The sequence below is a fragment of the Arvicanthis niloticus genome, chromosome 4, assembly GCF_011762505.2.
Source record: "Arvicanthis niloticus isolate mArvNil1 chromosome 4, mArvNil1.pat.X, whole genome shotgun sequence".
NCBI classification, from domain to species: Eukaryota; Metazoa; Chordata; class Mammalia; order Rodentia; family Muridae; genus Arvicanthis; species Arvicanthis niloticus.
The window spans coordinates 75,142,960-75,157,042 of record NC_047661.1 but is presented as its reverse complement, the minus strand read 5'-3'; the positions used below and the strand labels follow the sequence as shown (position 1 = coordinate 75,157,042).

At 54.1% G+C, this 14,083-nt stretch overlaps 1 protein-coding gene across 4 annotated transcripts; it reads left to right on the top strand.

Annotated features, from left to right (window-relative positions):
• Positions 1-755: 755 nt before the first annotated feature.
• Positions 756-12,513, top strand: Adamtsl4 (ADAMTS like 4). 4 transcript variants are annotated; one of them, XM_076932927.1, is made up of 19 exons: positions 802-891; positions 1,034-1,174; positions 3,249-3,346; positions 3,723-3,780; positions 4,046-4,383; positions 4,523-5,141; positions 5,366-5,468; positions 6,482-6,618; positions 6,982-7,186; positions 7,408-7,580; positions 7,729-7,840; positions 7,943-8,128; positions 8,283-8,412; positions 8,656-8,860; positions 9,083-9,259; positions 10,758-10,955; positions 11,055-11,234; positions 11,507-11,651; positions 11,783-12,513. In XM_076932927.1, exons 3-19 carry the CDS (start codon positions 3,327-3,329, stop codon positions 11,917-11,919), a joined length of 3,123 nt encoding a protein of 1,040 aa, XP_076789042.1. In that variant the 5' UTR covers positions 802-891; positions 1,034-1,174; positions 3,249-3,326; the 3' UTR covers positions 11,920-12,513. The 4 variants fall into 4 exon arrangements, with proteins under 4 accessions (XP_034356189.1, XP_034356190.1, XP_076789042.1 ...); XM_076932926.1 differs by having other exon boundaries at positions 3,132-3,346; XM_034500298.2 differs by lacking the exon at positions 1,034-1,174 and having other exon boundaries at positions 756-891; positions 3,132-3,346.
• Positions 12,514-14,083: the final 1,570 nt, after the last annotated feature.

Here is a 14,083-nt window from a genome sequence, read left to right as displayed (position 1 = left end):
GGCATGGCACAGGCAGGCCAAACCAACACTGCAGTTAGCAATGGCAGGTGGATCTCAGTGAGTTGAAGGCCAGCCTGGTCTAGACAGTTCAAGCCAGACAGGGCTACAGAGACCCTGTCTCAAAGACAAACAAACAAACAGTCCACAAAAAGACTGGGATATAAATAAAAAGCATAAAACCCGACAGCCATTTCATCCCTTCTCCACCCCTCCTGAGTCACCTCTCACATGGAGATGGAGAAGCATTAAGAAGCTTAACACACACATCAGATTCTCCCATTCTACAGAGACACTGCCACACTGAAGTTGAAGTGCTCATGAAAGACCACAGAGCTGGCAAGTGCTCAAGCTGAAATTCAAATCCAAATTTGTCTGACTCATAATTCAGTGTGCATTCCTTTCGCTAAGCTCCAGGGTGTAAAATTTTATGGATGAAGAAACCGAGGCTCACAGACGTCCCTGGCCATCAGAGCCACATGGTTCACTGCCCAGTATGGGAAAAGCGGAGGCGATGGCATTGGCTGCATGGAGGAGAGGGCCTTGGCTTGGGCGGATCTGAGCTTGCGCATGGCCACATGGGTCCAGTTTGCAAATCCCCTTGCTCCCGATTCATGGCTAGCCCAGGTTCTTCGAGGACAGGCTCCACCCAAAGGCCGCCCGGCCAGAGTCAGTGGGGTACCGAGCCCCCGGCTGGGCGCGGGAACCGTGCCCGCAGTGTGGCTGCATGATCTTTACTGGTCCCGGGTGACCGGGATGGGTGGTTGAGGCCGGCGCGTGGCGGGCGGGGCACGGGTGGCGTGGGGCGGAGCCTGTTGCGGGCGGCGCTGTCCCGGGGCTCCGGGCCGCGGTGGCCGCCACCGGAGGCAGCTGGAGAGAGCGGGCACAGAGAAGGTAGAACCTCCCCGACCCCCGCCAGGGCTCAGGCTGTCTCCGAACAGCGAACCCTGAGGCGAATTCCTGGGGAGGGGGTCTGGTCCTTGGGACTCCGGGTCCCATCACCCGGGCGAGGGCTTGAGCCAAGATTCCTATTAAGTCACATAGTGAAGTTGGAAAACATACCCGGGACCTCCCTGCACGTCGGCACAGCCTGCTCTTCCCTGAGGGGCTTCGGGAAGATGCGCCCCGACGCCTGCACTCTGGGAACGCAGGGATAGGGTGTCCGGGAGGGATGCGGGTGAGTGTTCTTTGCACAGCTCAGCCTGTTGTGAGAGACTGAGAGAAAAGACACCTGTTGGGATGGTTTGGGGGAGATCCCGTGAAAACCCGGGCGTTCTGACAGGACAGCATCTCTCCTCTGCTAGCCCAGCACTTACTAACCCCTTCTTCCCTCCCCCCAACCCTGCTTTGGCTCATTTGCCTGAGGTGAGCCTGGAGTGAAGGGGTTAGCTCCCTGCAGGTCACTTTCCTTGGTGTCACTGGCCCTGGCTCATTTGCCTGAGGTGAGCCTGGAGTGAAGGGGTTAGCTCCCTGCAGGTCACTTTCCTTGGTGTCACTGGCCCAGAAGGGGGTGTGACCAGGAGCAGCATAGGTTTGTGCTCAACTAGGGTCCACCCTGACTTTAGGGTGCCCACTTCCAACCTCCGTCTTCTTCATCCTGGGCATGAAAAAAGGACAACAAGCATGCATTTGTACAGGGAGGGGGTGTCGGCTCCTGCCCCCCCTATGCAGGGGAGGGTGGGGTGGACTTTTCCAGAGAGAGAGCCAGGCCTGGCCCTGGCCCCAGGAGCTCTCGTCACCCCCCACCCCTCACTTCTCCAGAGAGATGCCAAAACCAGCTCAGGACAGGATTATGTGTACTGGGTAGACCACGAAGAGGCATCAGGGACAGACCCAGGGAAGCAGAGAGGAACAGAGGGAGGTGGAGAGGGGACCAGCATCAAAGAAGAGACAGGTTGTGTCCATCACCCTTTTCCCTTCCTTCCAGCCTTGAGGGGCAGGCAGAGGGCTGGTGAGTGGATTGAACATAGCAGCTCTTCCATCAGGGAAGTCGTGGATCCAGTGGCTGGCCCAAACAGGGGAAGAAGGAGAGGGGTGGCTTTTACCTCCTCCCCAGCCCCAAGAACTCAGCTGGGCCCATCTGATCTCCTCCTCCAAGTCCCTGGGTCTGGGTGGGGGAGCAGGACCGAGTGTTGCCTCCTCTCTGTCCCTTGCGTGCCCTGAGCTGGCCTACTTTGGCCAGCAATCCTTGGATTCTTCTCATGGTGCCATTCAGATCCAGCAGAAACTGTTTTTCCTGGAAAGCAGAACTAAGATGGGATGAGGGGTGTGGGTAGGCAGGGCCTCAAAGAGAAGGAAGGGGCTGGAGGATGGGGATAGGGAGAGACAAGCTTTGAGGACAGGTATGGAAGACCCTTGCTACCCAGTGTTTAGGACTAGACTTAAGGGTGGGCTTTCCAGGGATAGCCGAAGGAGACCCTGAGCAGGATGGGCTGCTATGGTTGCATCTCTCCTTCGTAGGTGCCCCAGCCATTTTGGCTGAGCAGTGTAAGAAAAAAGTAAAAAGCAGAAAACTAATTGTACATGAGCTAAGTCACCCTGAGCCAAGGCCTTGTGGATGCTGGCACCCACGGGGAGGATAAGTCACTGCCTTTTCTCAAGAGATGAAGCCATCAGCCCACTTAGTTTATCCCTTGGGGGGAAAAAAAAGGCTGGGGCAGCCTGTATGAGACTGTTCCTCTGAGGAGCGTAGTTAAAGGGGAAGTAAAGGGTAGAGGTGGGTAAGAAACAAGTAACAGTGTTCTTGGGTTTTGTTAGGGGGAGGAGGTTGTTTGTTTTTTTGTTTTGTTTTGTTTTGTTTTGAGAGAGGGGTCCCATGTCACCCAGGCTGGCCTGCTCCCCCATCCCAAGTGTGGGATTAAGGCTTGTGCCCCCACCCCTAGTGCTCAGAGGCCTCTGGCTGGCCCCTTATGGGTGCCTGGCATAGCCTGCCTCCTCTAGGTCCTGGAGCTGTAAGAGAAAGAACCTCTGGGCCCAAGCTGCCTACGCACAGCCCCTCCTCAGGCTTCCAGAGGAGCTAAGTCCATCTTGGGCCATAGGGAGGAGACTAAAGTGAACTGAGAGGCTGAGGTCAGACCCCCACCCTCTCCTCAGCAGATGACAAAGACAATGTTCCTTCTTGCTCCAACCCTTAGGTCCTAAAGGGGTGGACCATTCCTCCCCTGGCCCTCCAGGCTGTCAGTGTTGTGCTGAGCCAGTCGTTCAGTGCCCCAGATATCTGGAGGGGTAACACCATGCTCCTCCCCCCTCAGAGCACCCTCTGTGTCCAGATGCCAGAGTAGCTACCCTGTCCTCTGGTCCCCAGCCCAGGGGCAGTCACAGGAAGAGCAATGGAGACTTGGCTGGGCAGGTAAGAGAGGGGTAGCAGGGGCGAACAGCTCTAATAGGGCAGGGAAGGGGCTGGGGTAGTGGGGCACACCTGTAATCCAAGCAGAGGCAGGTGGATGCCTGTGAGTGTGAGTGAGGTCAACCTTGTCTACAGAGTGAGTTCCACACAGACAAACACTGTCTCAAAACACACACACACACACACACACACACACAGAAAGAGAGAGGGAGAGAATGAGAGAACGCAGGAAAGGATTGTTGGAAGGGGTCTGGCAAGTGACAAGGGACTTCTGCTTCCTGAGAAGCTGGCGACCAGGATGTGGAGAGCCTGGGTGGGGGCAGGCAATGTCGTAACACCTCTGGCTTTCTCTGATGTCCCCCACCCCCTCGGTGTGCAGGCTCTGGCTGTGTGTAATGCTGTTCCTGCCTCTCCTTCAGCTCTGCCAGGATCAGGAGGTGAGCCCGGGACAAGTGAGCCACTGCTATCCTGCCCAGGGTCCCTCCACTGTTCTCTGGCTTCCCCTTAGGGTGGCTTCACATTCCCACTGGGAGACTTAAGCCCCTTGTATCAGGTTTGGCCCACCCAGTCTCCCTGCTGACTCCCTCTCTTTTAGTCAAATAACAAAAAAAGCTGGTGTTTGGCCCTACCTGTAAATGTGACCTTGGACAACTAATGACTCTTGAACCTTGAGACACTAATTCTGACCTTTTCCCTCTGTAGTTGTTTGGACCTTCTCCTCAGCCGCCATCAGAGGAGGGCCAGGTCCCTGAGGGCCTCTGGGGACCTTGGGGCCGATGGGCCTCCTGCTCCCAGCCCTGTGGGGTGGGGGTGCAGCGCAGAAGCCGATCTTGTGAACTACACCCAGTCCTGCCCCTCCCTCCCCGACCCCCAAGACATCCAGAAGCCCACCGGCCCCGGGGCCAGGGCTCCAGACCCCAGACTCCACGGGCTCCCCAGTCCCTGTATAGGCCACAGCCTCGGGGAAGGGGTGGTCCTCTTCGAGGTCCTGCTTCTCAAGTGGGGAGAGAGGAAACCCAGGAGCCTCAAGGGGTCCAGAGGTGAGGGCTCTGAGAGCAGAGCAGAATGCGGGTGGGGTGGGTGGAGAATGAAAAGAGGCTTCAGTGCTGCAGGCCCATCTTTCAGGAAGCAGTCTGGGGAGACAGGCTAAGAGATGACTAAGTCTACATATCCTCCCAGGTTCCGAGTTCGAGACCCTATCAAGCCAGGGATGTTCGGTTATGGGAGAGTGCCTTTTGCCTTGCCTCTGCACCGGAGCCGCAGACATCCTCACAAACCTGGACGACCCAAGAACTCTTCTACAGGGGAAGAAACACTTCCATCCCAACCTCCAAGCACAGAACTGGCCTCTGAAAAGCAGAGCCCCCACATGCAGCCCCCTGAGCTGCGTACCCAACCCCATTCTCCCTCAGCTGAAACTCCAAGGTCAGGAATTGCTCAGACAGAAGTGCCCCCCAGAACCAGTTCTGCTCCTTCTCACACAGGGATTCCTGCACCCACCTCCTCCTTTGGAGATAGTAGGTCTTTCCAGGGATCCCCTGGGCCACGAATGCCAACTTCCCAGGGAAGTTGGAGCAGTCCCCAGGGAGCAGAGCGACATCCACATCCTTTCTTTCCTGTCACCCGGAGCCAGCAGAGCAGGAGGCACTGGAGACCTCCAGGGAGTCCTCACAGGTCCCCAGATGGCTGGCTGCCTCTGACAAGAGACTCCAGCCCACTCTGGAGCCTCTTTGCTCCCAGTAGTCCCATTCCAAACTGTTCTGGAGAAAGTGAACAGATGAGAGCCTGCAGCCAAGAGGTGAGCTGTTCTCCAGGTTTTGCGGCCCAGGCTTTCACTGTTCCCTGGCCTGAATCCTCCTCTTGCCAGACTTGGACCTGAGGGTGGTGATTCTGACTTCAGGGCAGGGGCCTCGATGTTCTTCTGTGGAGCTGACCAGCCAGTCCCCAACACCTAGTCTGGCTGTGGCCCACACCCCAGACCCCTCTACAGCTCTGCTGACACCTGTGTCTCTGCCTTCTCAGCCTTGCCCCCCTGGGCAGCCAGACCCTAGGACCCTGCAGTGCGCCGCCTTTGACTCCCAGGAATTCATGGGCCAGCTGTACCAGTGGGAGCCCTTCATGGAAGGTGCAGTTTCTCATTCCCAGGCAGGGCCAACTGGGGTTTGGGTAGCCCCTCTCTCCCTCCTGGTGTCCTACTTTTTTGGTCATACCACAGACTTAGCCCAGACCTAGAGAAAGGAGGGGTTTGAGGGAAGTGATGGGTGATCAGGACAGGAGGCAGGCTGGGAGAAGGAGCTGCCTAGAGACGCTCTTTCTGCTGTGACCTGGCAGGAGTGTGGATGTGACCTGTCCACTGGGTCCAGCCGGACAATATCTCCCATTGCTCCCAAGCTACTGTCCACTCAGACTTGTGGCTATGTCAACTCCACGCCAAGACAAAACTTCCTGAGCTATGAACTCATGATCATAGGTGTCAGAAACCCTTTTGAGGAATGGTAGGATTGCTCAGTGGGTAAAGGAGTAGCCTCAAGCCTGATAACACGAGTTTTGTCTCCAGAACCCATCACAGGAGAGAACCCACTCCTGCAAGATGAACTTTTTCTCCCACCTGAGCCCCCCAAGCCTATCCACACCTAAAACAAAACAGCAAAAATCTTTCTTGATGGCCAGGTGAAAAAACTTTCCTTTTTTTTTTTTTTTTTTTTTTTCCTTATAAGGACAACATTTAATTGGGGCTGGCTTACAGGTTCTGAGGTTCTGAGGTTCAGTCCATTATCCTCAAGGTGAGAACATGGCAGCATCCAGGCAGGCATGGTACAGGAGGAATTGAGACTTCTACATCTTTATCTGAAGGCCGGTATCAGAATACTGACTTCCAGGAAGCTAGGACTAGGCTATCAAAACGTCCCCTTTTTTAGAAGAGTGAAATAGGAGAATCAGACAAATTCATAAACTCGAGACCACAAAGCATAACAAAAACATAGACATAAAACCCTAAGCATGGGAAGCTGCCCCTCCCCCCTTCCACAGTGACTTCAGGATGCCCCACATGTAAGAAAACGTAGAATGGCTGTCAGGACTCAGGCGGGCTTCTCCCTGGAGGGACCCCAGCTAACTATACTGTATCTCATCCCTTAGTTCAAGGCTCCCAGCGCTGTGAACTTAACTGCCGCCCCCGTGGCTTCCGATTCTATGTCCGACACACTGAAAAGGTGCAGGATGGAACCCTGTGTCAGCCTGGATCCCTAGACATTTGTGTGGCTGGACGCTGCCTGGTGAGGGAGGGCAGGGTGTTGGGGAGGGAGGGCAGGGTGTTGGTTTGTACATGTGCACCATCACTTACACACACACACACACACACACACACACACACACACACACTCCTTTAATTGTTACAAGAGTGAAAACACCAAACTGATGTGGCCAAGGGGAGAGTTTCTGCTGCCTAGTAAGGGTGGGTTGTAGGCAAGATCCCACCAGACTTGGCTAAAGCTCCTCCAAACATGGCTGGGAATGGAGGAGCTCTGACCTGAAGCACAAGAGCAGGGCAGGGGGTGAGCTGAGGGTCCAGAGTGGAGTAGGGCCAGGTTGAGGTATGCCTGGCCTTTGCGGCCCCTGCCTCACCTCACTCTCCCCAGAGCCCCGGCTGTGATGGAATCCTTGGCTCTGGCAGGCGTCCGGATGGCTGTGGAGTCTGTGGGGGCGATGGTTCTACCTGTCGTCTCGTTTCGGGGAATCTCACTGACCGAGGGGGCCCCTTGGGCTATCAGAAGATCCTGTGGATCCCCGCGGGAGCCTCCCGTCTTCACATTTCCCAGTTCAGACCCAGTTCCAATTACCTCGGTGAGAAACTGGACCTCAATCCTAAGCCCCAATCCATTCTTTTTCTTTGATCTGCCTTCTTACCTTCTTCAGCTTAGCAAAAAGCCACAGGAAGAGGCTGGTGGTCTTCTCCTAAGCCTGGTGGAGGCTGAGGAAGGCGGATGGCCCAGGTCCTTATTTCTGGGCACGGAAGCTTCAGAAGATAGTATCACTATCACTCAGCTCAGATTTCTGTCTTTCAGCACTTCGAGGGCCCGGGGGCCGCTCCATTATCAATGGCAACTGGGCTGTGGACCGTCCAGGGTCCTATCAGGCCATCGGAACTGTTTTCCAGTATAACCGGCCTCCTCGGGAGGAAGGCAAGGGGGAGAGTCTGTCAGCAGAGGGCCCTACCACCCAGCCTGTGGATGTCTATGTGAGCCTGGGACGGAGCTGGGGCAGGCGCTAGACCTTTAGGGAGGGAAGGAGGGCCCTTAGGGCAGAGCAGTGTGGATCAAATAGGGGAGGAGGCTAGTGTATGCCCCTTTTGTTACCCCAAACCATTTGTGATCTTCCCTCCTCAGATGATCTTTCAGGAGGACAACCCAGGTGTCTTTTATCAGTATGTCATCTCTTCTCCTCCTGCGGTCCTAGAGAGTCCTTCCACAAAGCCTCCAGCCCTTCAGCTTCAGCCTGGTAAAACTAGGATTCCCCAGACCCAGAAGAGGAGGGTGAGGCAGGGACAGGGCTCCCAGGTAGCAGGGAGGCATCTAATCTGGCCCATGGACTTCCCTGCAGAGATGCTGAGAGGGGAGCCCCTACTCCCCTCAGCCCCCCGCCCAGTTCGGGCACCAGGCACCCTCCAGCGTCAGGTTCGGATTCCCCAAGTGCCTCCTCCAACTCACGTCAGGACAGCCATGGGGTCTTTGGCTGGATACTGGAAGCAAGTGGGGCACTCTGAGTGTTCAGCATCCTGTGGCAAAGGTGAGATTTCACACCCCAGCCCAAACCCCTGTTCTCTATATATCTGAACTATATGCTGAACTATGGGTCTGCATTGGACCTTGTGTCTGGAACTTCATTGGAACAGGGCTCTGAGCCTTCCTGCCTCCCCTGGCTGCCCTCTTATTCCCTCCAGGTGTTTGGCGCCCCATTTTCCTCTGCATTTCCCGTGAGTCAGGAGAGGAGCTGGATGAACAGAGCTGTGCTGTGGGGGCCAGGCCTCCAGCTTCTCCTGAACCCTGTCATGGACCCCCATGTCCCCCATAGTGAGTACAGCCCAGGGAGGGTTAAGATACTTAAAACACATTGGCTCTGGACTTGCTCCCTGCCCTCAGGTTCCTATGGCACCTGGTTGCAGGGAGAGGTCAGACTAGAGAGGTTCATGCCCCATAGACTGTAAGGAAACCCTGGCAGCCTCCTTCCCAGCTAGAAATGGAGATTCCAAGTGTGAAATATGACTCCTCTCCTATGTGTGTCTCCACCCATCTTTCCCTCACCCTCACCCACAGCTGGGAGGCTGGGGAGTGGACATCCTGCAGCCGATCCTGTGGCACTGGCACGCAGCATCGCCAGCTGCTCTGCAGACAGGAATTTGGAGGTGGTGGCTCCTCAGTACCCCCAGAACGCTGTGGACATCTCCCCCGGCCCAACATCACCCAGCCTTGTCAGCTGCACCTCTGTGGCCACTGGGAGATTAGCTCCCCCTGGAGCCAGGTGAGGACACTTGAGAAGTAGGCGCCCAAGAATGTCCACCTTTTTTTCTTGTCATCAGAAACTTTACAAACAAGACCTATATGGATCCCTAATATGAGATAGATGTACCAGGATCGGCAGCTGGAGCCCCATGCTCAGCTCCCTCAGTCTGTAAAGCCCTGGTTCTGTAGAAGCAAGGCTGGGGGACAACTGACACCCAGCCTCCGGTCTTTCATCCCTCAGTGCTCTGTGCGCTGCGGGCGTGGTCAGAGGAGCCGGCAAGTTCGGTGTGTTGGAAGTAATGGCTATGAAGTGAGCAAGCAGGAGTGTGCTTCAGGGCCCCCTCCACCGCCCAGCAGAGAGGCCTGTGACATGGGCCCCTGTACCACAGCCTGGTTCTACAGTGACTGGAGTTCCAAGGTAGGTCCTATACTTCTGGCAAATCTGCCTTCCCTTGTGACTGCACCTTGGGCTACCCTGTCACAGCCTGTCCAACACAGCCTTGATAAACTTTGTCTTAGCCTAGGAACTCAGAGATAAGTGGAAAGAAACTTACATTCCCAGCCATCATTTTAGTACTTGGGAGGCTGGGCCAGCCTGGGCTACTTAGTGAGTTACAGATCATATGAGCTGCAATAGAACCTTTTTGTTCCGTTTTATATTTATTTATTTATTTATTTATTTATTCATTCATTTATTTTTTGAGACAGGATTTCTTTGTGTAACTTGGCTGTCCTAGAACTAGCTAGTTCTGTAGACCAGGCTAGTATCAAACTCACAGAGATATACCTCCCTCTGCCTCCCAAATGCTAGGGCTAAAGGTGTGCACTACCACCCCCCTCAATCTGTCTTAAAAAACAAACAAACAAACAAAAAAAAAACAAAAAACAAAAAACAAATACAAACTGGGCATGGTAGTACTTTTAATCCCAGCTAAGGCAGGAGAATCTCTGTGAGTTTGAGTTCTAGGCTAGCCAGGGCTACAAAAAGAGACCCTGTTTCAAAAAAAAAAAAAAAACAAAAAAACAAAAAAACAAACAAAACAAAACAAAACAACAAAAAAAACATGACCAACAAAAATCCAACCAACCAACCAGACAAAAAAGAAAAAATGCCCAGTGGTTATGGGCATTTCCTGCTTTCCCAGAGGACCTGAGTTCAGTTCTCAGTACCCATATCAAGTGGCTTACAATCACTGGTAACTCCAGTGTCAGGAGATCTGGAACCCTCTTCTGGCCTCTGTGGGCATCCATGGCATACACGGAGACAAACAAAACAACAAAGTAAAACGTAGGAGACTGGCCAGATGGCTCAGTAGGTGAAACTCCTTGTGTGGTAGGCCTGACAGTTTGAGTGAGGTCCCTGTATCCCATGGTGGAAGGACAGAGCCAATCCTTGGGCACCTGCACTCACACACACTGGACTCGCAGGCATACACCTTTAATACCACTGCTAGGGAGGCAGAAACATGAGGATCTCTCTGAGTCTGAGGTCAGCCTGATCCACACAGCCAGTTCCAAGATGACTAGAGCTACGTAAAGAGACCCTGTCTTAAAAAGAATTGTACATACAGAAACGATAGGTTTTATATAAATAAATAAGGTATGGTGTAGCTCTGTTGGCGGTGTATGTGCCTAGCATGTGTGAAGCCCCATTTTTGATCCCCAGTACCACATAAACCAGGTATACAACACACACTTATAACCCCAGCACCCAAGAGGTAGAAACAAGAGGGTCAGAAATTTAAGTGTCTCAGTTTTATACCAAGTTCTAGAACAGACTGGCACCCAGCTGTCTGTCTCTTCTTATAGGCCGGTACCCTGGGGGCATCACTGAACTCCTGGGATGTGGGGCCTCCCCACCTCAGGTCCAGTCACCAGCAGCCTCCCACTCAACAGGCCACTCTCCCTCCCAACAGTGCTCAGCCGAGTGTGGGACAGGGATCCAGAGACGCACTGTGGTCTGCCTGAGGAGTGGGGAGACCCTTCAGGGGGACCCGGAAGCAGGAAGCACTGAGCAGGGCTGCCCTCTCAGAAGCCGCCCTCCGGATATGCGTGCCTGCAGTTTAGGGCCCTGTGAGAGGACATGGCGTTGGTACACGGGACCCTGGAGTGAGGTCAGCTGAGGGCCTTGAGATGAGGGACAGGACGGAAACCAGTCCTGGCGCGTCCCCACATTAACTGAAGAGTGTGATCTCTTTTCCCTTCCCTTACAGTGTTCCTCAGAGTGTGGGTCTGGCACACAGCACAGAGACATTATCTGTGTGTCCAAACTGGGGGCTGAGTTCAATGTGACTTCTCCCAGCAACTGTTCCCACCTACCCAGGCCCCCTGCCCTGCAACCCTGTCAGGGGCAGGCCTGTGAGGACCGATGGTTCTCTACTCTCTGGAGCCCGGTGAGTGCCTGACTCTCTTGCCTTGCTCTCCTTGGGCCTCTAGCAAAGAGGCCTGCACTCAGCCAAGCCCCTCAGAGCCCAGGATAACCCAGCTGAGCTTCTGTGTCGTCCCACTTCCTGTAGACTTGGAGGAATCGGGGACCTTCTCCATTTGGGATTTTATAATGTTCCTGGATAATATTCTACCACAGTCCCTCAGAGAGGAAGGGGGTGGCTTGGGGAGCAGCCCTGAGAACTTTAGACATCTGATCTGATGGCTATGCTCTCCCCAGTGTTCTCAGTCCTGCCAGGGAGGCATGCAGACGAGGGAAGTCCAGTGCCTGAGTAGCAACCACACTCTCAGTTCCCGATGTCCTCCTCACCTGCGACCTTCCAGGAAGCGGCCCTGTAACAGCCAACCCTGCAACCAGCGACCAGGTAAAGAGATTTAGCCCAGTGGAGATTTAGCTGGAATATGGGCAGATGTGAGAAGAGCTGGTGGGAATGGGCTCCACACTTCCAGAGGGATGATGTCAGTCCTGTCTTGTGCCATTGACCTCTGTCCTCAGATGACCAATGCAAGGACAGTTCTCCACATTGCCCCCTGGTGGTACAGGCCCGGCTCTGCGTCTACCCCTACTACACAGCTACTTGCTGCCGGTCATGTGCCCATGTTCTGGAGCAGTCTCAGCTGGATCCTGCTTGAAATGGGTCCAAGAGACCCTCTCTTCGTAGTTTTTCTTATGCCACCCACTGACTAGCCGGCTCTGTATCCTCTGGCTTCTCGCCTGGTCTCAGCCTTGCCAGAGGGATCCAGGGTGAAAGACCTACAGTGTGATAACCCAAGAGTCCCTGACCTACCTGGGTGTTTGCCCCCCTGTGTACGTTCATCACTTTCTCAAAAGCAGCCTGAGAAAGAACAGGAAGTGGGCAGTGCTTGTTTCCCTCATACTTTTTGGGGCTGAGGAGAAAGCAAGATTACATTTCCACACTCCTCTGAGCTACACAGTGTGTGCCCCAGCCCTTATCTCCACATCAGGCCTCACATCTTTCTAAGTCACCCTGTTGATCCTAACCCTGCCTTATCTAGTCTCTGTATTCCTACCTCCCTAACTAGCAGGGGCAGGGGTCAGCCACTGCTACCTTACCCGGGAAAGACCACACCTCCAGAGCAGGGACCAGTTGTGTCAAGGGTGAAAAAGGGTCAGCATGAGACACCCTAGCCCCACCCCCACTTCACACTGAAAATGATGCCCACCCCAGAAGTAATTTATTTTTTATTAAAGTTGATTGTGACAAATATTGTGATCTTCATGGGGACCCCACCATCTGAGCCCTGTGAGGCCAGAATGTGGTGTGGGAAGGGAGCTGCATTTAGGGATGGGAGGAAGGTGTGGTCCTCACGGGCTGTGGAGTGAGCTTCAGACCTGGAGCATCCCGTCCCACCCAAGAACTGCAGATGGCTCGTTGGCCACTAGGGGCCGCTACTTTTCCCAGTTTAGGAGCCGTAATGGGTGCTTGGATCCCAGTAGGGATCCTATGGTAGGCTTTTGGGTAGGCTCTTTCTGTAGTCTCTAGGAATCCAGCAGGACTTTTCAATCCAGGGCCAAGCGGGCTTGTGTGTGCTTGTGGGGCACGGGGGTGCTTTTCAGGTTCTCTTGCTCTGGCCTGTCTTCTCTTTAACCCAGTTCCCTGTTAGATGCTTGCTTACTGCTTCCCTTCAGTGCACGTGGTGGTGACTTTGCCCCCTCCCCTTGCTCAGCAGAATCACAGGAGCTTGGCCTGACTCTGTGACTGCAGGATGAGGGAGGGGCCAAGGCAGGACCAGATGTCCTGCCAGAGACACATTCCTCAGAGATGTCTCACCAGGCCTCCTCCCTCCCCCACCACTTCCCTCTCCCCGTGTTTCTTTCAAAGTAAATAACTTGCTAAAGCTGCTGTGAAGGGGACAGCCTTCTCCAGGGCTCTCTTCCCTGACCCCTCGAGTTCCGAGGCCCCCACTGGAGGCAGCCCTGTCCCATCCTTGTTTCTCCAAACAGGCTAAGTCTGGCCATTAGTAAAACCCTGCAGACAGTTTTACTCAGTGACTACTATTTTCTGAACATAGCTAGGCTCCATGGATACCAAGTTCCCCTAAAAATCTAGTTTTTCTACTGTAGCAAATCCTTTGTTATATTAGAATGGCACAAAGCTCACTGCCTTGGGACTTAGGCTGTCCTCTGGCTGGACGTGGCTGAGCAGGAAGACTAGTGTGTGGAGAGTGGGCGAGGAAGCAGTGAAAGGAAAATTATTACGTTTCATACCTGGGACAAATGGCTGAGTTGCCTGCTTAATATATTAAAGTGGACCTGAGAACCGGATTCTCCCAGCCTCCCTCACATGGGTATGATTGGCACACCCTGTCTCCCAGGCTCCCTCAGTCCCTGTTACATGGGTATGGTTGGCACACCCCGTCTCCCAGCCCAGGAGACTGGACTGCCCCTCCCTGTATAATCAACCATTTTGGCTACCTGCCCCTTTTGTACCTTTGACCTCCTTGCTGCTGCACCTAGTTCCCCTCTCTCTTCCCCTCCCCTCTCTCCTCACAAGGTAAGGCCTACTCTGGACTCTCCAGCTGTGGCTGCCTCTGGCTATGCTCTCCCTTTTGATCTATTGTCAACTTTCCCCTACATCACTCCTAGGGGCAGTCAGGCCCCTTCCTAGTTCTTTTTTTTTTTCCCCATTCAAAAATAAAGTGATCATAGCACTTAGGAGGCTGAGGCAGGGGGATCACAAGGCCAACCTGGGCCAACCTGTGAGACCCTGTCTCAAAAAAAAAAAAACACGGAAAAAAAAAAAAAACAAAAAAACCTGACTTTGGCTCAGGACAG

What these genes read in the sequence shown, in the direction of transcription:
- Adamtsl4 (XM_034500298.2), top strand. Translation starts at nt 3,327, where the DNA reads ATGGAGACTTGGCTGGGCAG. An exon ending in ATGGAGACTTGGCTGGGCAG is followed by an intron (nt 3,347 to 3,722) that starts GTAAGAGAGGGG and finishes CTCGGTGTGCAG; the next exon opens with GCTCTGGCTGTGTGTAATGC. An exon ending in ACCCTGCAACCAGCGACCAG is followed by an intron (nt 11,652 to 11,782) that starts GTAAAGAGATTT and finishes CTCTGTCCTCAG; the next exon opens with ATGACCAATGCAAGGACAGT.